Source organism: Neolamprologus multifasciatus, chromosome 20 (assembly GCF_963576455.1).
Source record: "Neolamprologus multifasciatus chromosome 20, fNeoMul1.2, whole genome shotgun sequence".
In the NCBI taxonomy this organism is placed as follows: domain Eukaryota; kingdom Metazoa; phylum Chordata; class Actinopteri; order Cichliformes; family Cichlidae; genus Neolamprologus; species Neolamprologus multifasciatus.
Window position 1 is genome coordinate 12696572 of NC_140458.1, and position 25343 is coordinate 12721914.

At 41.1% G+C, this 25343-nt stretch overlaps 1 protein-coding gene across 2 annotated transcripts; it reads left to right on the top strand.

Moving 5' to 3' along the window:
• Nucleotides 1–1775: 1775 nt before the first annotated feature.
• On the top strand, nt 1776–25182 carry LOC146494539 (fibulin-2-like). Of its 2 annotated transcripts, XM_085144922.1 has the most exons (17): nt 1777–1960; nt 3984–5384; nt 10861–10975; nt 11346–11475; nt 14153–14354; nt 15589–15807; nt 16548–16646; nt 17121–17222; nt 17980–18111; nt 20252–20389; nt 21762–21902; nt 22057–22185; nt 22684–22809; nt 23186–23302; nt 23409–23537; nt 23876–23999; nt 24651–25182. In XM_085144922.1, exons 2-17 carry the CDS (start codon nt 4058–4060, stop codon nt 25006–25008), a joined length of 3588 nt encoding a protein of 1195 aa, XP_085001048.1. In that variant the 5' UTR covers nt 1777–1960; nt 3984–4057; the 3' UTR covers nt 25009–25182. The 2 variants fall into 2 exon arrangements, with proteins under 2 accessions (XP_085001050.1, XP_085001048.1); XM_085144924.1 differs by lacking the exon at nt 17980–18111 and having other exon boundaries at nt 1776–1960.
• The last annotated feature ends 161 nt before the right edge of the window (nt 25183–25343 follow it).

Genomic DNA, 25343 nt, shown 5'->3' on the forward strand with positions numbered 1-25343 from the left:
ATTTCTTGCATAATAAAGCAAAATTGTCCATTTGGTAGGATAATACAAAGCAGAGGTGCAGTTATTGGGCTTGGGCAATTATCAGTGGCCATAAGTCACCATTCAAACATGCATGAATAAGAAATTACAACAGTGTGGGGTGCAATTAGCTCTCCTAAATCAGTGCGTGTCAGATGACATTATCTCACCGGCTGAGAGCTATTACTGCACTGAGAGTTTCAAGACCCAGAAGAGTCAGTGGGGTCAACTACTGTGGGGGAAAAGATCGTTTGGTCCCTGCTTGTAACATGAAAACATCTCTGTGGAGTCTGAGACCCTCCAATGTTCTGAGATCTGCAAAGCCAGAGGCATTTAGGATTTCATTTCTGTTAAAACATTGTTAATTACAGGCCTCTTTTTAATTGTATAGTATGGTGAATCTGGTACAATGTGTTGGTTTTAGTACAATTTAGAACTGAAACCAGCATATGTGGTTGTTGAAATTGTTGTGGTAATTACCAAAAGTGTAAGTAAAGTGCATTTTAGCATACATATTACTGAAGGTGCAAACAGGAAATCTGTTTCATATCAGCTTTGTCATTTGTCTGTGGAAGAAAGGCTCCTGCAAAACTTTAATACTTTTGATGGGAATTTTACTTGCCTGCCACTTAGTCTAAAGGTCAGGAGCTGATGGCCATTGTGTAGCTATGTTTTAACAGCTACACAATGGCAACGCATAGCAGGGCAATGCTCTGCAAAGGCGTGACAACAGTCTCTCTGCAGAATAGCTCCCCAACCACTTAGCTCATTTGTTCTGATTTTTAATTATCTTATGTGTGGGTCAGTTCAAGGATGAACTTGAGTCCAGTGGACGTCATACATGTTTCTCCTGCTGGGGTATAACACAAGTTGCCTACCAGGCGTTCTGGATGAGATCATATCACTGACCCATGAAAAAAAAATTGTAGCTGACTCATGCACTAATCTAAGTTGTGCAACCATGTTTAAATGGGCTGTCAAGGACTTGGATGCGCTGTTTCCTTGGATTCTGTCACAAAGACGTAAAGCAGAGTAGTTATTCTGAACTGTGTACTAGATGAGACATAAAGATTTCATTTGAGCAGGACATACATCTAAGAACCTGGGAGGTCACACAAGAGTGTGACTTGTGCAAATGTGCCTGCATTTGATTATAATAAGCAGAGAATACTAATAATAGGGCAACTGCCTCATCCATGTCATTGATTAGTCAAGGGAGGGCCCTGAAACAAAGTGGCCACTTGCCCATCCGCTTGGCTGATCAGTCTATTCACCAAACCAGGCAGCTTTTGTTTGTTTTTATTCCTAAAGTGACTCTGTGATTCCTTAAGTTTAAGCTGGAAAAAGCAACAACAGCGAAAACGTAGAGAAGATAGAATTCACAGAGGAGTCCTTTTTTTTATCCCGTCTGAAAAATTTAAGCTGTAATACACTTACAGCTTTCTCTAAAACCCCATTGAAAAAGATCACAGACAACATGTGATGTCTATAATGCTGGTATGAGCTTTACTTGTGAGTAAACGTGTTAATCTGGCTGCTAAGGTACAGGATTTCAAGGTGAATTGTGCAATACGTACAAAACAAAGAACAAACGTGATGTTTAAAACGTCCTTATATTCATATAAGACCACATCATACTCGGCAGTTTTTTCATTGTCGTCATTGGATTGAATTTCCAAACAGACTTACACAACGCCAACTTCCTTAATTTTTTTCCTCTCAAAGCACAATTTAGTGTTGTCATTTCTTGTACTTTGGCTGAATGATTATGCTCAAAAGGAAGCTGAAAAAGCTGGGAAAAGGTGGAAATAATTCTATAGCAGTCTGTCCCGCCCTTCCCCAAAAAAGAGAGCGGAGGCGCTCCCAGCCAAAGAGTGAGCCCGAACTTTACGCACAACTGTTGCTCAGAAGCACACCAGCGCTGCAAGGTCCTGTTCGCAAGGTAAGCACTTTTAGAAATAAAACTGAAAAAGTACTTGCAAACATGAGCTTCTTTTGATTTTCACTTAGATCTCATGAAACATCACGTGAGCATATGAACAGACGCTTAAATTAACCGCGGTGTATTGCAGTCTAATTACAGCTAATATTAGTTTGAGTGTTTTGGACTGCCGTTTCCTGTTCTGACCGGATAATTTGATGAATGAATTAAAGCATCGGTTATGTAATCTTTATGTGCGGCTCTGTGACTGAGACGTTCAGTCAAGGCACCTCTAAGGCGGGGTGTTGCTCATCACAAATGATTGTAAATGATTTGGAAGTTTCTGCTTTGCATTAATAGGTGTGACACTCTGTTTTATCAACCATCAACGAAACGTTTAAATTATGACAAATCAGCGCGTTTGCTCCTGCGCAGAGGGCAAAAGCGTTTTTTACAAGTGTTTGCGTGCACGCGCGCGCGTGTCTCGGTGGGCACAAGGGTAAAGGTCACCTTTTCGCTACGGCAAAACACAGATTGAAATGCTTTGCGGGATATTTCCTGAGCCGAACCGAACCTGAGCCGAACACACCGGCCCACAGACTATTTTTCAACATTATGGTTTCCTTATCAGTGGTCCTTTCCATGTTTAACTTACCATTTCACTTACTATGGGTTTTATAGACAAACAGGCAGAAGCTTTAGTGCTTTTAGGGCTGAGTTCAACACTGCTAAAGCACCACAACAGAGTGCTGGTTAGAGACTGTAAGATCTGGTAAAATGATTTTGCAGCAGGAGCACAAAGACATCATTGATTCTTTAAATGGAGCTGCAAAGCACTTTGTTGTTCTGCCTGTGCCTGAATTATGAAAAGAAGACATGGCAACAGATGCCACATTATTGACCTGGAGTCTATTGTGATTACATCTAGACTTTATTTTATTACCTTGGCATAGATGCATTTCATATTTTTTGAATAGTTACTCAACTTCACATGAAAACAAACTTACAACAAGATTTCAAAGCCATATGTTTAGATAGCATCGAACCCAAGTCAGGTGTTTATCCTTAAGAAAAAGTCATCTTTGAGCATACACTCTTACTTACCCTTTACAGCAGCTCTTCACTGGGTGGGGATCTGCTCCACAATGTTGCTGGTGCAAACGTGATAACAGAATAAGCTTCAGGAAGAACTCTGTTTAAGTTAGAAACATTTCAGCAGGAAATAGCTTAAGACAAGTTTGTCATGCAGAACGGTTTTGGGCTATTCTCTAATTTTAAAATCATACTGTTTAGTTGGAAATATCACATAAGTGTTTTGCGCTTGGCACTAGAGCAAGCAGAGAGGAATAACAGGAAAAGTAAAATAGAAACCACCTGGTTTTCAGTATGCTCTCTGATCTGAAGTCACATCACTTTTCTCACAGGCTTGACACACTCTGACTGCATCTTGCCACTCTGTCTCTGCACTGTATTGTATACAAAGAAAAGACTCCAGAACTTTAATGAAAAACATTTATAGCACCTGTATAATTCTTTGTATAGATCAACGTGTCTGATGTACTTAAAATATGAATTCAGTGTAGGCAACAGCAAGAGCACAGTTTGCTGAAAACAATTATTATGGAAAGATATCAGCAAGTGACTCGGTCAACATATCCACCATAATCTAGGGATGCAGACAGGATTTTTAAGAATATACTACATGCATTCAGAAACTCAGGTGACAGATTTTTGAATACTGACTATTGTATTGTATGAAGGGTGTTTTTGTTATTGAACAACATTTTTTTTTCAAGCACTGAGAAATGTAGCTGGCGTATTATTGCTTATATTTCCCTTAGTCAACATCACCGTTTGCCAAATTTCCATGTGCAATCAAAATATAAACCACAGCTTTCACCCTCTCTGGTGCCAAAACATTAAGCATGGAAAATATGTACATCTGGCATGTTGTGAAATGAAAGCAGACAGGTCATTAAGTGAAAAATATGCTTCTGATAATAGCTGTGAAATTTATATCAATAATCACTGTTTACTTTTACAGGCTAAAGAATGCAAACATCCATGTCATTTGGAGGCTTATTTTGAAGAAGTGAATATTAAAAAAAAAAATCCAAAATGAACATGCAAAGAGCAACATTGTTTCTATGTTCGATGATTTTGTACGTGGACGTCTGTCTAAGCCAGAGAGACTGCACAGGCGTGGACTGTCCTGTTCTCCAGAACTGCATCGAAAATGTTTTAGAAAAAGGCGCTTGCTGTCCTAAATGTATACAAAACGGCTGCACCTGTGAGGGCTACCAGTACTATGACTGTGTGAAAGCAGGCTTCAGGGATGGGAAAGTCCCAGAGGGGAAATCTTACTTTGTGGATTTCGGAAGTACCGAGTGCTCCTGTCCTCAGGGAGGAGGGAAGATAAGCTGTCATTTCATTCCATGCCCTGAAATTTCCCCCAACTGCATTGACATTTTACAACCTGCAGATGGATGTCTGCAGTGTGGTCGTATTGGCTGTGCCCATGGCAACAAGAAGTATGAAGCGGGGCACTCCTTTCAGATAGATCATTGCCAAGTTTGCCACTGTCCAGATGAAGGTGGAAGGTTAATGTGCTCACCCATCCCTGGTTGTGACCGCCGCAGTGTTAATAAGCCCATGTCGGTAACAACTACAGAGAACAACAATCCTTTGAGAGACTTTCGAGGCAATCGCAACAGCCAACAAACGAATCTTGCAGAACCATTTTCCAAGCTGGTGAGGGAAAACACTCTACCGCTGTACAAGCAGGACCCACCCAGTTTTGGCACAGAGGATTATGACTATACTCTGGCAGAGCCAACATCTTCCACTATCCAAAATCTGGCCCAACCACTGGAATCTACTACATTACCACCAGCTTACCCAGAGTCAAGCTCCACTAGCCTCAGCTCTCATGATGAAAGGAGACACAGGCTACAAGAAGTAAGCCCAAACACACAAAGGAGCACAGAGGATGAGGTTACTCATAATATGGATCCAACTACCACAGGAGGTGAAAACAAAGCATCATCACCAAAGGCAACTACTGCCACACAGATAGTGACCACCGGGCACCACAGGCCACAACAGGAAACTGGAGAAAGACCCATGAAACATGGCAGTCACAGAAACAGAGCGGGACAGGATACTCTAAGAGACACAGCACGCACTGCGCGTACCAACAGCCGGCCCTTTGGCCACAACAGACAAAGTCATGGCGACCCCCGTTCTGCCTCCAACAAAGGACATGAAAAGGCAGTGGAGCACAGGCAGCTGACTGGTAAAGAGGAACGACAGTTATACCCTACAGTTCAATTCAGTCCCACTAGAAGAGCTCCAGTCAGGATGAGAGAGGAAGGCGAGGAGCATCAAAGACAACCTCAAACACTCAGCAGCTATCAGACTCGAGATGCTGAGGCCTACACAGAAAGTAAGTTAACATATAACGCACAGTTTTAAGTAATCCTAACCTTTGATAAATCAAAGCATCCCTACTTGTGTGAATTTTCATTGAAGGTATTGAATTTAAAACAAATCTGAAACATGAAATGTTTTTGATGCATTCAAGGCCTGCTTCAAAATAAATCACACCGTGATGATGTACTGATGTACTCTTTCAAAGGAAATCTCCATTTCCTTCTCTCACATCCTCTCTCTTTTCAGGAGGAATTTATAATCACTCTATTTTAGCTGGCAGGGATCCAGGAAAAACAATTGTTCGTGGAAAGACTGTTCTCCCAAGATATCATTTATCTACCTTACTCAGAAGGGAAAATTACTATATCTAGTATGTATTCATTTTCATACATTCGCATTAAGAAAATGCTATTTTTATTTCTCTCGAGGTTTCTAAACAGCAACAAAGAGTAAGCCAGGCACTGCTTTAAACAAAAAATTATTACATCATAATGCTTCGAATAAGTCTGTGTCTCATATTTTCCCTGCTTTGCTCCAGTGAGACCACACCACTTGCTTAAATCCTTCATGTGTTTATTAGCATATTCTCTAACAGATCAGTTCCCCTTCGGTGCATATACTGCTGGTCAGAGTACTGGATAGAAAGCAGACGATGAAGTCTGTCTAATATGTGAAGTTAGTTTACATATATGCAATAAATCAAAAAAAAAAAAAATCTGCACTGCATTCTTTATCTGATAATTACAATTTAATAATCCAAATTTATATTGCTTCGAGTTTAGTGAAGAATTTCATTTACACGCTTTTATGGCTTTAAGGCACTGGTGGGTTCACTATATTATAGAGCTTCTATATGAGGTGGGTGAACTAAATTATGAATGTCTAAAAAGGGAGGTTTTTAAGAAATCGTACTTATTCCTGGTGTTTTGTCCAGCAAACAGCCATTGAAAGGTGTGTAGTTAAGCTACTTTCCAACTCTACGATTTATTGTTGAGACCTGTCAGAAACAATTTTTCCTTTCAGCGCCTGGCCCCTACAGGTATGCACAATATATGCAGAATGCATCTATGTGGTTTTTCTGTTGGAGCGCACTTCAAGAACTAACTGTGAAGCTCATGTACAGAGAGGTTACTTTATTTGTATCCATAGGTAGTCTGGTGTCCAGGATGTGAGTCGTCTATCCTTTCATGGATATTTTTAAGACACTACAGACAGAAGATAAACATAATGCAACACAGCTGAAAGTCTAAGTGGGCATAGTATTTCACCAGCAATAAGGATCTCGAACTAACTGGTCTGGCTACTCAGTTTGCATGATGGAATGAAGTGAGAATTCACTGGACTGGACTAAAGGAAGACGTCCAGTTTGGTGACACTTCAAGCACAAGCAGGAAAAATCCCAGCTGATAAGAGTCCTGACTAATGCCTTTTTATCAGTGCAATTATCTGAAGATGCCAAAGTTATTTAGACAGCAAAAGAGAAAACATAAATAACAAGAACACGGACATTTTTCACAAAACATAAATGAGTTGCCTTTGCTGCAGCCCAAGACAAATGTGTTTGTGCTTTTCTTCAGTCAATAACTCCTGCTCATTTGCCTTTTTTCCCTTCCCAGACAGATCCAGAATGTGCTCAGAAGGAGGGTGGAATTGTTTAGACTGTTTAAATGCGGGGCTAACCTGGTGTAGGATTTCTTGGGGGTTGTACCTGTGTGCAGCATAATACCCATCTGATGAATGAGCCTACTGTTATGGCTTGATTGCCAGGCGCTGCTGCTTCTCCCTCATGAGTCCATGTGATTATCCATCTCTCACGAGGATGCTGGTTTCCCAGTAATCTTCCCAGTAATCACTCCATCCGAAGCGCACCTCTGCACAAACTTACTCTCACTAACTTTCGTTCCTGCTGTACCAAACTCAAACCACAAAACAAAACAAAACGGGAACTGTGGATAAGGCACAAGAGTAAAGGACGAAGAAATATAAGAGGTGAAGTGAAATAATGTGGAGTAGTGCTTGTTTTTACCAACAAAACTGTTGCAACATGTTGCATGTGGGCGTGGGGAAGGGAAATGTATAATTTTCCTTAGCATAAAAGGCGGGTGAAATCCAGAATTGGCTACGTGAGAGTTCATTCCAACTTCTGTAAAGATCAGTTTGAAGAAGATAATTAATCTAAGTATCTTTCAGTTCATTTAATTTTGGCTTGTCTCCCATATGCATCATCCGCTTACTAAAAAACCGCCTGAGCCTCATGTCACCCATGATTATAAATATATTTTTAAAAAAAATCCAGATGCTGGAAACCACTCATAAAACTCACCCACAGCATAAGTAAAGGGAGATTGGTGATAAATTGTAGAAAAATAACAGGTTTGTGCCTTGCACCCATTTGCAGTTCTGTCATAAACATATACGCATATGAACAAATACATGTAATCCAAGAAGTAATTGACTATTTCACCTCCAGTCCATACATCTTTTTACACAAAATATTTCATTTATACTTTTCTAATGCAGAAACATTACTTCTAATGGGACTTTTAAAAATTTAAAAGCACAAATTAGGTATGAATTATTCCCTGCTGTTATTTCTATGTGTCAGGTCCAAAGATTTGTATGGATTTCCTCAGGCAAAACATGGTTAAATTTCCTGCGTTATGGCTTGTGAACATAACTTGGAATCCATAAGGCTCCATGAGGGAGGGGAAAGTAGGTTAAAATTACAAGACGGTGGAAAATAATTTGATAGAGGTGTGCTGAGGAATGTACACTGATGCAGATGTTGTATATAACTCAAAATACACAAAAATGTGTGGGCTGTGATGATGGGTGTTAACACTGGGAAACATTAGGAAGCTATAATTCAAAGTAATTCAATGCAGCAAATAGTGGCAACCCTGGAAAGTGTGTATTAGTGTTTCATTCAGATTATTTTACCACAAGGAGGAGTAATTGGATTGGCGTTTACTGTGCAAAACTATCAAACAATGTGACAACCCTTCAGGGATTCCATGACTACAAGTCTGTGAGCCAATAATCCCACGATTATTGGCTCACAGACTCGAGGGAAATTAAGGCCAAAGTTGCAAATAATTGAAACCTGAAATGTCTGTTTTGGAAATGAAATCATAGCATGTGAGTCATCCCTGTTGTGTCACGGCCAGCTGTTCTTGGATAGCGACTGTGTGTTTCAAAAGACACGATATCTCTGCAAGTACTCGTGTAGAAGTGGGGAAGAACATTGTGTCACCTCCTCGGGCGCTTAACCCCAACCTACGCACAAACACACACATCTCCTCATGCTTTTAAGCTTTCAGCCTAAATCATCTGGCATGTTCAGCCTCTTGAGTTTGCATGTCGGCGACCTTTGGCATGCGCTATTTTTCCTCAGTGCTGGTCCTGATCTCTTCAGCCCACCTGTCCAAGTGCACAAAAGAAGAGACACGCGAGCCTTGATTAGTGGCAGCGCGCTGCCTTATGACACCTCCAGACATGTTGAGAGTTGCCCATTTTGGTTGTTATTCTAGCTTCATATTTTCAGAGGGTGTGATGTCACCAGTTCTGGATTTAGACAAAAGCGAAGCATCTGGTGTTAATGTTACTTTAATGGACAGATTTAATGACAAGCTTGGAACAGAGAGATGACGCTAAGCCACCTTTCAAGTGCATCTTGAATCGCTGTCGTGGAAGCACAATAATTAGCTTAGTTAATTATTGCACAGCTGAATGGAAAATGTATCTACACAGGCTTAATTATAAGGACTGTCAGAGAGAAAGGAAGAGACTTGGTTTGACTAGATACATGTTTGGCTGATATAGTTTATCATTGTTTTTGCCCCCAGTAGCTATTTTCATGAAACATAATCTCCTACAGACGCAAAATCCTTTTGAAACATGATGATGAGCTGTATGTATGCATCCCGCATTTTGATTTGACTTGTGGAATTTATGCTTGTTTGTTACAAGTGGAGTGATGCCACTTGGAGAAAATGAATAGGAGGCATAAGGAGAGGGTGAATAATTACGTTCCCTGTCGTTCTCTGTCTTTTAATATACTTCCAGAAAGGTTCAAAAGGACTTGTTTACCTGCACGGTGTACATACAGATACTGTAGTTGTGTATCAAAGAGGCATCATGCCTTTCAAGGTTTAGATTTCCTCATTTTTAAACCCTTAAATTATGCAGACTGCAGCATTCACTCACTCCGCTATGAGTAATTGCTTGGGCCTTATTACACAGGTAGGTCAGAGAGAAATAGTTCAATGAAAATAAGTGAACATGGAAGTTAAAAAGCTAAAGTGGCTTCAGGCATGCTTGATTTCTCTTCAGAGCATCATCTCTTTAGAAAAGACTTTTGCTTGGTCTTTCCTCTCTATGATCCCTGCTCTTACTTATGGCTGATTTTCCAGACGACCATGCTGCAAGAGACCAATTAGAGCTCTCTGAGAGGTTTTTTTTTTTTTTTTTTTTAAATCTTTAAAAATAAAATAAATCATTTTTACCATGCTCTAGTATCCTCTGCTTTGTTTCAGACTTAACTGAATTGTCTCCAAAACACAGAATGGATTACTATTTAATCTCGCACAGAAGATGAAGGCTAACTTTCATCACCACCGATGTAATGTTGACACAAGTTGCTTTGACTTAAATATATCGTCGAGTATTGAATAGAGTGGGTAGCAGCATTTTTTTGTCTCAATTTGAACGTAAATTGGATAAGAACATGTTATTTGCAAAATTAGGGTTAATTGGATGAGTAAAAAAGGAAAACATAGCAATGCTAGGTGTGAATTTTATGATATTTATAATCTTGCAAGTTGTGACAGGCTGAGAAGACATAAATGCAAAGAATTTTGTCTTGTACAGTAGTGCAGGGGCCACAAATCAGCACAGGAATGCGCTTCCCTGTTATTCAGGAAACACACATAAGCTCTTTTTTTCCTCTGTAAACCGAATCATGTGTTTTTGCTCTGTCTGCTCTCAGTTTAAAATGAAGTGCTAATATGTTATCCCTTTATTCTGATCCAGCAGTCATCAACCAGGATTTTACAAAAAAAAAAAAAAAGAAGTTTTACTCTGAAGCTAATTTTATAGAGTCTGGGGTTTCCTACTTTTTGTTGCCATTTAAAGTGAGAGTCAAGGAGTCTGAAAAGAAAAAAAATGCACACACACACACACACACACACACACACACACACACACACACACACACACACACACACACACACACACACGGTGTAATTGCTATTCTCAGCGTGCAGTCACCGAATCCAGCAAACTCTGTCCCGCAGGAGATGAGATTTGATTGTATTTCAGATATCAATAACCACATTTTTACAGCATCTCGCTGACGGGATTCTTAGATAAAAATGATGTACAATTAGAATCCAGCGATATGCATTATGTCAACATTATTTTATGTGGCTTGAAACCCTGGTACACTGAGCAGGATAAATCTGGATCTTGGTGTTTGTGTTTTGTTACAGTGTCTGCCAAGGAGCAGCTGAAAACCTGCTGTGAGACAGGGGCGAAATGGGCTTCGGCTAATGGTCACTGTAACAACATGGAACCACCCGCAAAAGATATGCACTCGATGTGCTTGTAAGGGCATTATTATGTAACACCGATCTACTTCACTGAACATATCAGAAGAATGTATTTCTCACCTCATTAAAGGCCACAAAAGACATAATGACAAAGTAATTTTCCCATTTCGTTACAACGAGGTGTTTTTTTGCACGATTAATCACATTTTAGCTCACTTTTCTTTGCTGTTGCTGAATGATTCTCAGAGCTAAATATTAAGATTTTCATTTCAGTTTCTCCATCTAATAGAATTCACAGAAACCTGGAAACACAGTCCTGTCAGCTCTGTGGTAACACTCTCTGGAAGAATTGTTGCCGCTGGAAGGCCACAGTTGCAGTCCAGACATTTCTGCAGTCATTTCTCATGTGTGCTTTTCTCTGTCAGGACTGCCCAACAACAGTGCTGCCTCGGTTCCCTGAGAGAAAGTCGGTGCATGGCTGGAGTGAATGTGGCCAGAGCAGGAAATATGTGCAGAGAAGATGCCAGCAATAAATGTGGGATTGATTATTACAAGGCAAGTATATGTGACCAGGTAACCTGGCAAACACAGTTCAGCACGACATTTGCCAGTATTTTATTTTATTGTAGATGTCCTCTGAGATTTACTGGTGTTGTGCCAAACCCTTGTTATTTAATGATCCTATTTAATCTAGACACTAATTTAGGGCCCGATACAACCCCAGATTCCCACAGTCTTGCAAACTTTATTATCTTCACAGCAGCCCTAGGCTATTTCACATGTCAGATTTCAATTCTATGAAACTGTGTGAACATGGCGTCATAATTAAAGATGTCAAAAAAGCAGCAGGGCAGGAGAGACATTGAGGTAATCAGTGAGGTCCATTCGCGATGACTGTGTAACCATTATATGTCCAGATGCCCAAAGTAACTCATTTGCTACCTGACCTGTTGAAGGAAATCAGCCCATCTGTTCAGAGGCACATGAGCAGCGTGAGGCCATTACTGGCACTGTACAGGTGTTAAATATTGGCTTTCACCACCTTTTCGAGGAACCCCTGTAGTTTTAGTAATATTATTCCATCTACAACCACGCTACATCACAGCAATCATTACTTCAGTTTTATGTTTCCCCATACTCCCGGGCACTTGCAGCAGTAATCTTGCTGAGAGCTAGAGAGAAAACGAGTGAGAGCCCACACACAAGGGGAAAGCTGCCCCAAATTCAGACTTGTAACTACTAAAGATCAATCCAACAAGATGAAAAGCTCGTGGCTCTGTGAATTTCTTGCACAGCAGTACTCTTGGCTAAATGCTAACAGGAGTCTGTTAATATGCTTACAATAATAAAAGTCTTCAAAGAATTTAGAAATGAGTATTTAACACAAATACATCTGAGGCTAAGGGAATCTAATTCATTTTCACGGTGTGAGAAAACTATCTGACTTGATGATGGCACAAGAGGAAAGGTTAAGGGATATTTATCTGGAGGGGAACATAAATCCGTGTATGAAATTTTAGGATTAGCATTAATTTTAGGACCAGTTCTCTGAAACTAGCCCATAAATAGCAACAGTAGCAACAGAGGAATAGTCAGGAACATTCAGGTGACTGCCAGCATTACAAGTATACACTCACTACTCACATCCTGCCAGTAACAGGTCAGACCCCCTTTTTGCTGTCAAAACCACCCTAATCCTTTGTGGCAATTGAAGAACTTGCTGAAGATATTTAGTCTGTGTTGTCATGGCAGGATCACACAGTTGCTTCAGATTTGTCCACTGCACATCTATGATGCCAATCTGCTGCTTCATGACATCCTTAAGGTGCTTTATTGGATTGAGATGTGATCGCTATGGAAACCAATTTGATTGTAGTGAGCTCATTGTCATGTTCAAGAAAGCAGTTTGAGATGATTTGAGCTTTCTGACATGGTGTGTTAATCTGCTGGATGCAGATGTTAGAAGATGAGTACACAGTCATCTGCAACATTACTCTGGTACACGGTGGTGTTTAAACTATGTTCAGATGGTGTGAAGTGTGAAAACATTGCCCACACCATTACACCACCCCTGGCGTGAACTGTTGATGCAAGGCAGGATGGATCCATCATTTTGTGATTTTTACGCAAAATTCTGACACAACATCTGAATAACGCAGCAGAAACTGTGACTCATCAGGCTGGGAAATATTTTTCCAATCTTCTATTGTCCATTTTTGGTGAGTCCGTGTGAACTGTAGGCTCAGTTTCCTGTTCTAAGATGACAGGAGTAACACCCAGTGTGATTTTATTTTGCTGTATGTTCAGAGATGGTCTTCTGCAGTACTTGGTTGTAAAAAGGGGTTGAGTTACTATTCCCTTCCTACACCTTGAAGCAGGCTGCTCTCATCTGACCTCTGGCATCAGCAATGCATTTTTTGTTCAGATAACTGCTGCTCACTGGATATTTTCTCTTTTTCAGACCAATTTCTGTAAACCCTAGAGATAGTTGTGTGGGAAATTCCCAGCAGATCAGCAGTTTCTGAAATAATCGGACCAGCCTGTCAGTGCTAATACCACATCCAAAATCACTTAAATCACCTCCTTCATCATTCTGGTGCTCAGTTCGAACTTCATGTCCACTTGCTGCCATGTGATTGGCTAATTATATGTTCGTGTTAATGAGCAGCTGAACAAATTAACCTAAAGAAATGGCCAATGAGTGTCTTTATCCTCTGGAAACCATTAATCAGGTCTCTGCAAAAGAAATCCACAAAGTACAGCACAAATCTCGATATATTTTACTATAATTTAGTGCTACTGGCACTATGAAGAGTCAAGGGAAAATATGTAAGATTAATTATATAGGCAGGAAGCATGCCCACCAAGTTTCTGGAAATGAGTCCCATTTCAAACATTTGACTAAAAAAACAATTTGCAGAGCTACTAGAGGAGATGTCAGGGTCTCATTAAAAGCACAAAGCATTATCCTCAGGGACCATACTCTGTAAAAAAAAAATAGATTAATAAAAAAATGTAATTTCCCTGTTTGGCAATGCAGCTGACCTACCAGTTGAAATATTAAAACTGCCATCATTAGACCCACATTGCCGGGAGAACAAATCATGAATATGGGATGGACCACAGTATGTTTTGTTTTTCACAAAGTGGGTTTTAGACTTGTTTCCATGCTACTTTCAAAACTTACATAAACCCCAACTTCACGTTCAAAGGCTGTTTGTGTGAACTGCAGGAGTGCTGCACTTGCTGCTCCCTTGGGCTGCAGTTCCGCAGTGAGGGGCATCGCTGCGAAGCCCACCACTACCTGGATTTTCACTGCAGACACATCTTTCTAACCTGCTGCGAGGGGGAGGAGGGGAGGACTGTGAATCAAGATGGCCGGCACACTATCAGAGAAAGGCCTCCTTTGAACTTTACTCCACCGCCAAAAAAAGGTATTCTGAACAAATATTGACATGCATGAATTCACATTGTGAAAGGCATGCTGCAGGTTGAAAGCAGGAGTATTAATGGGAATCCGGCAGTGCCTGGCACCAGTTTTAAAAACAAACCAGGTCATTTTATTTTATCAATCTTTTTTTATCAACATGGTATTTCTCCAATATTGAGAAAGAAACCGGCTGAAAGAAACATATAATAACCAAATGTAATATAATTATAAGAGATTTAGTGTGTACCTGCTTGCACTGTATTCATTTCTATTCTAGTCCACTGTTATTGGAAGTTACCATACACTGATTTTCTTTGGCTGCTATAGGTTGACAGACATTTAGTCCATTGCATGGCTAAATCTTCAGCATAATTAGAAATACAGCACGTGTTTTGGTGGATTTTATTTATCTTACACTGGATTGATTTTCGTGATAGCCCACCGATGAACTTGTTTGGGATGCAAACGGTGTCATATGTGACTGTTGATCATGGTCCTGGGTCGTTGACCCAGCGTTTTGTGTTTCATTTTGGATTCATTTTGTGTTTTGTGTTAATTCTTATTTTGTATTAGTGCTTTGGGTTTGGTTCTTGTGTTTAGCGCTTTAGTGTTCTCCCTCCTGTGCTCTGTTCCCCTGTGTCCCTGAGTTTGTCTTTGTGAATTTCCTGTTTTACTTTGAAGGTCTGTGTCTGTTATCACTGTGTCAGCTTGTGTCTTCCTGTCGTCTTGTGAATTAGGATCAGCTGTGCTCCCCTCCTGTGTGCCATTACCTGATTGCCTTGTGTGTGTATATATATAGTGGGTGTCAGTCTGTGCTCCTTGTCAGTTTGTCTGTGTTGCTCCGTGTTAATCAGCGTTTCGCTGCCCCTCTCTGCCCTGCGTTCTTCGTGTCATCTCTGTGTATCTCCCGCTGACCTTATGTTTTCAGGTTTGTTTATTAGTTTTTCCCAGTTTATGTTCTGTTCTGCCCTCACCTTGGTTATTGTTCACTGTAAATAAAACTCACTCGCACCTCCGCCGCTGTCTACTACTCGGGTCCTCATTCACTCCACCACACGACTGCCGCCCCAGCCGTGACACTGTTGTCCTGCGCAGTCAGCCCTGCAAAAATAGACTAATAAAATAAATCCCCCATACTACTATGTTCCATGTAAATATTGCAGGTAATTAACAGGTTTTGTTCTTGATGATATGCCATGACTTGTGAGAGTAACAGCTGCTCTCTCCTTGTGCTGTAGTATCGGACAGCCCGTATCGTAGAGAGGCCTTCTCCATTGGTCAAGAGCAGAATGGGGAGAATGCAGTGGAGAGTCCTGTTGAGGTGGAGGATATGGATGAGTGCCTCATATATGAGGGCAACATCTGCCACCACATCTGTGTTAACACAATAGGCTCCTTCCGGTGTGAGTGTAACCCCGGGTATGTGCTGCAAGAGGACACTTTCTCTTGCTTGCAAGGTAAGTAAAGATCACCAGTCTTTTTCTGTCACACTAAATACCACAAGACCTTTCTAGCGATAGCAACGCATGGGGAAAAGGCTCTCTCTGCCATTTGTTTTTTTTAAAGCAATGATTTACAGTCTGCATGCATCCCAGAGAGAGCCCATTTATCTACACATTCACTGTGTATTATTTTCCTGGCCTGTTGAGTTCCTTCCTGTCTGCAAGGCCTGATAGTGCCTAATAATAATTATTCTATTCATACAACATCCCTTTCCTGACTGACAGCAATGGCCAACTAGTCACATCTCTGCTGTCGTCAAATGGGATTTAGTGAAAGTTTTTCCACGCTGTTTGAAATGTTTATTTTTTTCAAGACAAAAGTGAAGATCTGCTCAGATTCATAGTTCAGGAGTATTTTTAGATAAGACTGTGCAACGTACCGGCCTTTAATCAACACTGGCTTTTACCAACAGAAGCCTGTCTCAACAGGATACTAATGCTAGAGCTCTCAGCAAATTACAGTGAGCAATGGGCCTCACTGATAAAACCAAATGTTTGTCTGCAGGCAGTGTTTTTTCCTGTCTCACCTATATTGCTATTACAACTTTCATCCGTAGCCACTAGCCTCATATCATCCTAAAACGCAGGTATTGCACAAGATCTAAGTCTCGAAGACCTTTGTAGATGGAAAGGTGGAATTTGTGATTACAGAGTAATTCATCGCTTTTGTCTTGACATTACTCATGTTTGTGCAGAGGCGGTGGATGAGGAGAACAGACTGCAGGAGGTTGACAGAGCAGCAGTGGAACCCACCTCTCCACTTCCGTCGTCAGTCCTACTCGACCCCTGTGAAGGTTAGAAATGCAGTGCTTGATAAATGGAGAGAGAGCTGCAGATCTGGCGGCTCATAGTGAGCACGCTCATTCATCTGGAGACCGGAACATCCACCTTAATGCCGCTGAATATAACTCTCCCTTTCATCACATGTGATTGTGCTGCAAATGTCAAACTCAAGTGGCATTTTGGTGTTAGTAATTCATTCTTCATATCATAATGAGTGCCATGACACATTTTGTTGCTCTTGTTTGGTTTCCATGACACCAGGGTGGAGGTCCGCCACACTGTGAGCCAATAGTATGAAATTGAATATGACCAGGTCAGCAATCAACCTGGAAACTTGGAAGAAAATAAGCAAACGGCATTACAGTAAACAGAGTGTTTTTTCCCCCCTCCAACACAAGCGCTCCTCTGTTTCTGCTGAAGTAGTGCTGTGTGTAATGATAATGCAGTGCATTTCATTTGACCTGACTACACGGCATTATTTTCAGGAAACAACATCTGTGAGCAACAGTGCACTCCAGTGGGCAGACAGCCCCGATGCTCCTGCTCGCCAGGATTCTCTTTAAGAGCTGACGGACGCTCGTGTGAAGGTAAGGAGGTAAAATGTTGAAATAATGCAGAAAACCTTTGAAGAAGTGAAAGCGGCTTGCATTTGCAGCACTCATTTAAGTCTTCTTCTTGAGCTCGCAGACATTTGGTTCCAGTTGAGAAGTTTCTTGGCAAGACTGTCTGCCACTGTTTTGTCTCTTCCGCTCATCAGCACCTCTAGATTTGCAGAGGAGATACAGCCCTTAATCCCTTTCACTTTTAGCCACCAACTGGAAACGAAAAAGAAAACATAAGTGGAGAAGTTTTGATCTTCCAAAGGGATTATCCCAACTATCCATGCATTATCACAATATAGCTTAGCAGCTGCATACCATACCTCTTATTTACATTCAGAATGGACTTTTTATCCTTTTTATCCTGAGTCTGATCAGCTACTGCGCTATGTGTGTAAGCTCTTTCCCTGGGGATCTATCTTTAAGCTATAACCATTGGTCTGTTCTCTACTTGGCAGCAGCAAACTGTGACAGCAGCTCACTGTGGCAACAAATTTCTCATTGTGTGGATTTTATACCCAGTGGTCTTACTCCTGATCTTTCTCTTGGAGGAGGGTCTGACCTGTCTCTTTAGTCTGCGTCAAACTGCTGATTGTCAGATACCAGACAAAGACATATTTTTTTTCTCCCCACATCTTGTCTGGTTTCTCTAAATCTGTGCATCTTCTTCCTTGCACTTCTCATTGTTTATTCTCTTTCTTCACACTCTCACATTTGTCCTGATTCTTTTCTTTTCAAAATCCAGACACAAATGAGTGTTTGTCTCCACATGCCTGCCAGCTGAATGAGCACTGCATGAATACTGCAGGGAGTTATGTCTGTCAGAGACTGATCACCTGTCCGCCTGGATACCAGATCAACAATGACATTTGTGAAGGTACACTACGCCTTATCAGCATTAACCAGCATCAATGTATTTACTTACATCCACAGTGAATATATTGTAAATGGCAGCAAGGGAGTATGTGAACTACTGTGTTATTACAATGTAATGAAACTGCACTGTTCCAGCACAATCACCTTTATAAGCCTTATGAGTATTCTCCCTTCACCTTAAAATCAACCTGTAATTATGACATTTTAAGCACACAGTAAGCTTGAATAACAAAAAAAACCCAAAACATGAAGAATCTACCTTTTTCTATAGTATTTCTTGCTGCTAACTGTATGAAGAGCTTCCAGGCTCAAGGGTGGGTGGTGCCCAACTTTGGTATGAAATAGTAAACCTCCCTATGCGTCTCATTATTTCCATGCACCATAAATTGGGCCTGTGCAGTGGTCTCCTTCATAAAGCACCAGCAGTGTTCAGGAAGAAGGGCCTCTAAGATCAGTATTAGTAGTATTTGAAACTGCGGATGGATTTCGAGCAAGGACACTCAGCTAATCCGTATTCCTTGTGAATGTAAAGGATCTTCAGTCGGGCAAAACGAGCATTTAAGAAGAAAGTAAGCCTCCAAACAGATCATTGGCTCTGAAGTAACAACATTATCCAAAGCGGGTTGGAAGCAATCAGACCAGCAAAATTAATGATAGTCTGTCAAAAGCACACAGACCTTTTCTTTCTTTTAATTTGTCACACAATGTGCCAAGAATGTGGCTGTTTCACCCTAGGTAAGATAATGCAAAAACATCTTTGTGCCGTGCTACTTATTCCAACTTAATGTCTTACCACGATGCTATAATGAAACACTCATTTAGCCTCCTCACACAAATGAAGCACATTCAGCCTTCAAAAAGAAACAAATGCTTTCCTCCCTCATCTGGGAAGTGAATGACTCAGTTAAAACCAGAAAATTAATTGTGCAATCTTGCATTAGTGCTCGCTGTCTTGCCGTTGATTTTGAAAATCTTGGCTCGTGATGAACAAATAAAGACTTTTCCCATTATCAAATACAAAGCACTCGATTGCGCATTTGTAGCTGCAAACAGAGACAGCTAGCAGCAAATGTAGCATGATTTTCTGTAGTGCAAATTATTTTAATATTAGGAGATTAAAAACATATGTAGCCCACAGCTAACCCAGGGTTCCACTGCAAAAATTACATTTCTCGTTTTCAGCACCCAGAGCAGGATGGAGAGAATACAACTAGAAAACATTAACAAGAATTTGTCAAAATAACTTTTTAAAAATGTGACCTCTGAACATGGCTGCATTACCTAACTCTACAGTATTTAGTAGTATTGTATTTAATTTTTAAGTGAAACACAGAGAAAACTGACTGGTTAAATCATCTCTCACAGCAGCATGCGGAGTCTTTGACCTTTCAAGGTTCCTTGATCCCTCTGACTTCACTGGGTGGGGAAATCACTACCAGTCTCTCACACATTTATCCTGCTTCCTGCTTTTTTCTCTGTCTCTCCGTTGGTGTCAGGCTCACTCAGCTTCTTGCTGAGTCTGCCAGGTTTGTGTCAGGAGCGAGATGCTCAATCACTATCTACTGTTTAGAGACCTACCCTGTGTCTGCGGGGCTGCCAGAACTAGTTTAGGCCTCTGTACAGCATTTGCAGTGAAATACTGCACACCTACTTGAAAACACAAGACTACTGTGAACGTTTTCATGCACAGGCATACACAAACACATCTGTATTTTTTTTTTTTTGATATTTTGAGAGTATGATTTCCCTCCAGCTTTGCTTCACACCGTGGCAGCAGATGTGAAAAGCTGATTTTCAGCAGGTAAATCTTTGAGTGGACAGGTGTTGTGGGACTCTCGGGGAATATACCGCAGTGTTCACTCATGCAATGCACAGGAGACTTGTGTTGGTTTGGCTAGATGTGCTAATCAGGTTAATATACCTGAAAGATCTTTTGTTCATGGCAGCTTTTTAGTATACACATGATTTCTAAGTTGTAATTACTTGACTTAGAGTGCTTTATGATGAATGAACAGCAACAAAAGTCAAACACTTGATCTGCTGTTTAACCAGAGTGCCATCCAGTGGTAAAATGTGCTATTACATCTTCTCTGGAATTAATCATTTCTCCCATCCCCATTAAACCCTCTCTTCTCCCACAGACATCAATGAGTGTGCGCAGAGAACCCATAACTGTGGAGATGGCTTTGAGTGTGTGAATACAGAGGGCTCTTTCAGATGCAACCCCAAAACTCGATGTCCTATGGGCTTTAGCCACAACATGCAGGGCAGGTGTGTAGGTAAGAGAAACCAATAAATGTCCTTGCTAGACCTGCAGCGCTTAGTTCACTGTGTTTTCTCAGTTACAGGTGTAATAGAAAACTTTTTATTTATTACAAAAAGTGAGCAAAAGATATAATTTCATACAACCTTCCTACATGTACAGAGACACATATCATCATTTTCTCTTATGTTTTGTCCAACTCCAAAATGATCGATATTGCTGCAGATTTTAATCACATATTTGTCTCTATGTTTTTATTTTGCTTTATTTTTTCCATTTGTTTCAAAACAAGATCCTCTACCTCAGACTAGTTGTAAAGACCTTTTTCCTCAATATTCTGCTTATATATATTTTTTTTATTTTGACTGAGTTCTACTACTAATAAGATGAATAAACATATGAACAAAATAAAACTAAATGAACAAAACTTGGCTTAAAATCGGGGAGTTGCTCAAACAGATAATGGTCCAAAAATTCAGAAAGACAAATCCAAATACTGACAACAAGGATGCAAGGAAACTAAATCCAAAACACAGGAACATGGGGTAAAGACCAGCCAGGAAATGCTGGGAACACGGACTGACAAAAGATAATCAGAAGACGTGAGCCATAAATATGTAGAGAACTTAAACGGGTAAAACTAAACAAAGGATGCCAAGGAAAAAGAGACACACAGAGAGAAATCGTTAAGATTGGCAAACCACAGCAATTTTTTCATTGTTGTTTTTTTCCTTTTAAAAAGAAAAGGAAACAAACAAATGAGTGAATCCGGGCAGATGCACCAACAGAAATTCCCCCACAGGTGAATCATAGTGCGGGAAGATGCACGGTTGTTTGTCATGCAGGTGAATCAGCAGGTCTGCAGTGACAGAGGGGTTAAATGCCACACAGACATGAGATCAGAGAAGTTGCTGTTAGGGGCTGCAAAGGGTGGATAAAAGCCAATCCTATGTCCTCCTCCAGTACAAACTGATGCTGTGGAATTAGCCCCCAGGGGCAGGAACTGAGGCATGTCGAGGCAGAAGACGCCGCTATAAAAGGAGTGTGAAAGAAATGTTCTGAGAAATGAGAAAATGGAGAAAATGTCTCACACACACACACACACACACACACACACACACACACACACACACACACACACACACACACACACACACACACACACACACACACACACACACACACACACACACACAAAACAACAACAAAGTTATCCAGAGGAATGCAACTGTGTGATGTGTGGTTGCTTTGATATCACAGCAGTACAGTGTGGCTAAAAAGCTGCACTCTGGTCTCAGGACCCTTGTCTTTGTGCCTTTGGGGCTTTCCTCTTCTCCCGCCTTTCTTAAAACGTATCTTCCTCCCCCCCGTGGTGTCCTCAATGCCAGACGTTGACGAGTGTGGTGCGTTGACCCAGCCGTGCAGTCCAGGATTTAACTGCATCAACACAATGGGATCCTACATTTGCAACAGAAAGATAACATGTAGCCGTGGCTATCATGCTAGTCCTGATGGGTCCAGATGTGTTGGTAAGATTCGTATTGAACAAACAACCTTACATGTGCAGACTTAAGGTCAAAATCAACATGTCTTGTATGCGTGTCTTGTTTAAACAAATGCTATTCATGAATATATTTTCTGCCTTTTTTCCTTTTTTTGTTTTATAAATGATGCCTTTTTTAGACGTGGATGAATGTCAGAGCAACATACATCGATGTGGAGAAGGCCAGCTGTGCCACAATTTACCTGGCTCGTATCGTTGTGAATGCCGAACAGGCTATCAGTATGATTCATTCAGAAGGATGTGTGTAGGTATGAACGACATTACATATGTAATCTGAAGAAAAAGTTCCTGTTTTTCCTTGCGCCACTGTACAACAAGCCCTCTGGTTTGGCTGCCTCTTCTTCTCCCCCTATTTATTATTCTGTTGTGGGAGAGCTGCTGCTGTTTCCCAGACTCTGCTGTTGGCCTCTGCAGTAGCCGCTGAGCCATCACGTCTCCTGCAGCAGAGGACTTTGTCCCACCCTGGCTGATGCTGCCACTGCTCCCTCTGTTCGGGACTCACTGTGTTGTGACTCTCATAATTATGGACTCTCCCGTGTGTTTAGACTATCAGCAGACAGATGGTCCCCTCACATCGCACTCTCGTTAACATGCGCGCAAGCACGCACAGGCACGTACGCATTTGTGCAGGACAACAAAACTGCACATGCCTGGTTGCGTGCACGCACTTGCACACATGGATGCAAACTCACAAACACAAAGTGCACTCACCTAAGTATGATGATGATGCTGCCTCTTTCTTTCAGATATAAACGAGTGTTGGAGCTACCGAGGCCGTCTGTGTGCCCAGACCTGTGAGAACACCGCAGGCTCCTATGAGTGCTCTTGTACCTCTGGTTTCCGCTTATCTGGTGATGGCAAGAACTGTGAAGGTGTGTATGTGTTAATGTCTGCCTGTACGGGTGTGTTCGCATCAGTCTGTGCATGCTGACACATGTCACTGTAGATTTTTGTGCATTTGTGCATAAAAATATGTGTTCTTGTGTATTTATTGAGACACCATGCTTGTATGCATTGATAGACAGGCTGTAAGGCTGATCTGATGTGAAAGCTGGGCACAGCACAACATGTGCTGGTTAGCTGCATTAGTGTATTGTACTGTGTATCATGCCATGCCTTCAAGCTGGAACCATTAAAACCATAATTGGCTTCATAACAACATCTTGTTTATATGTTAGGATAAAAACATTGAAACTGCTTTGATCAAGTCAGTTGTGACAGTAATGAGCTCTAACCTCTAATCTCCAGATGTGAATGAGTGTCTGGCCAACCTATGCAGTCAGGAGTGTGCCAACATCTATGGTTCCTACCAGTGCTACTGCAGACAAGGCTACTACCTTAAGGAGGATGGCCACACATGTGAAGGTGCAGCATGCTCTATTACACATTGCAAGCACCGTGTTTATACAAAACGTTTGTTTAGACAAGTTTATATATCAATTTGACATGATTTATCCTCCTTGTCATGCAGACATTGACGAATGCTCCCAAAGCATTGGCCATCTGTGCACCTATAAGTGTGTGAATATTCCAGGCAGTTACAAGTGTGCTTGTCCTGACTATGGGTACACCATGTCTCCAAATGGACGATCTTGCAGAGGTGAATAGCCCTCCACGACATGCATGCGCTCACTGTACTGCAGCCGCCTCAGAGCAAGTGTGCCCCATTGAGCTTCGCCCTGAAACTGACTTTAAAAATGGCTCAGCACCCACTTATATAGCATACACTAATGGTTCTGCTCAGATAAATATAATTGTTGGTTGGTGCAGTAATTACACAGCCTGTAAAACTTTATTGGCCTAAAAATCTTGTCAAACTAATTCAATTTTTTGCTTGAATAGTCTTTTCCCCACAAGGACATTTTTTCCCCTCCATTACCCTGTGACTAACCAAGTCGGTGACTAAACCAGCTCTTGTGCACAAACTGTCTGTTTTAGATATCGATGAGTGTGCCACAGGGGCCAATAACTGCTCCTTAGCTGAGACCTGCTACAACATTCAAGGAGGGTACCGCTGCCTTTCTTTTAGCTGTTCGGCAAACTACCGAAGAGTGTCTGACACGTAAGTCAAAACATGCCTTAAAGAATTCTATTCATTTGGTCTTTGTAAAAATTTACAGTGTCTATGGTTTTTTGGGTGGGCCGGGTGGGAGGGGAGGTCATAGGCAGTTGCATAATTTTAGTAAGGATCACTTCAACTGTTGAAAAATCAGCTAAGCACAAATAATCCCTCTCAGTCAGAAGGTCATCATTATAATTTTCAATTTTTTCTGTTCAGTTTTTTTCTACTCTAGGCTGTGTATGATGTCACTTGGATGGCATATCCCTACTTTGATCAGTTCAGGCGCACAGGTCTGGTTGTGAGCGTTTGAAGCCCAGCCTGTCTTTTGTTTAAACCTTCTGTGTGTGAAGGATAACCAATTAGAAGAATTATACCTTAAACACAGGGTGTCCTGTAAGAGAGAGAAGTCAAAATGACTTGTTTGAATGAACAAATGCACAACACAAAGTACAGAATAAATATAGAATAATTTTGAAATGTAGTTGTTGCTTTTTTTTACCTGTCACAAATTCAGATATGGAGCTACATTGGCAAAGCAGAGCCAGTGTGCATTTAAAACAATGTGTCTTAAAGTCATTTTGAAGTGTCTTGCTATTGGAAGGTGATAAAGCTGCTGTATAAAAAACGTTTTCCTTTCTTTCTCCCTCATAGGCGCTGTGAGCGAATCAGCTGTCCTAACTACCTGGAGTGTCAAAACTCTCCTCTAAGAATCACCTACTACTACCTCAGCTTCCAATCCAACATCATCATCCCCGCTCAGATCTTCCGCATCGGACCCTCTCCTGCCTATTCCGGAGACAACATCATTGTCAGTATCACAAGCGGAAATGAGGAAAACTACTTCAGCACAAGGAAGCTGAATGCCTACACGGGTGCCGTGTTCTTAAACCGCCAAGTTCAGGGTCCCAGGGATTTCCTAATCAACGTAGAGATGAAGCTATGGAGACAAGGGACATTTACCACCTTCCATGCAAGGATATACGTCTTCATCACAGGCAACTTACTTTAACAGCTGGAATTGTGCTGTGGCCAATATGGACCTTTAAGCCATTCCTTAGGACTCATCTTTAGCACTGTTTAACAATACCACTGTCACTAATGTCCAGCAGAAGTTATTATTAAAGCATGGCTATAGAAATGATGGAAAGAAGCTTTCTACTTTGTGCCACTTAAAAATTATATCTTTTCAAAAATTATTCAAAGTCTTAGTCAGAAACAACACATTTGGGGATATGAAATATTTAAATACCACAAAAATGACGCTTTCTGCAAAATCATAGACAATGACCAAGCTTCTGCCACTTTTTATATATCCACTTTCTGCTGATATCATTGCGTTTAATG

Bases quoted from the DNA above. Each gene is read 5' to 3' on its own strand.
- LOC146494539 (XM_085144922.1), top strand. From the start codon at position 4,058: ATGAACATGCAAAGAGCAACATTGTTTCTATGTTCGATGATTTTGTAC. The intron at 22,186-22,683 runs GTATGAACGACA...TCTTTCTTTCAG, and splicing joins ATTCAGAAGGATGTGTGTAG to ATATAAACGAGTGTTGGAGC. The intron at 24,000-24,650 runs GTAAGTCAAAAC...TCTCCCTCATAG, and splicing joins TACCGAAGAGTGTCTGACAC to GCGCTGTGAGCGAATCAGCT.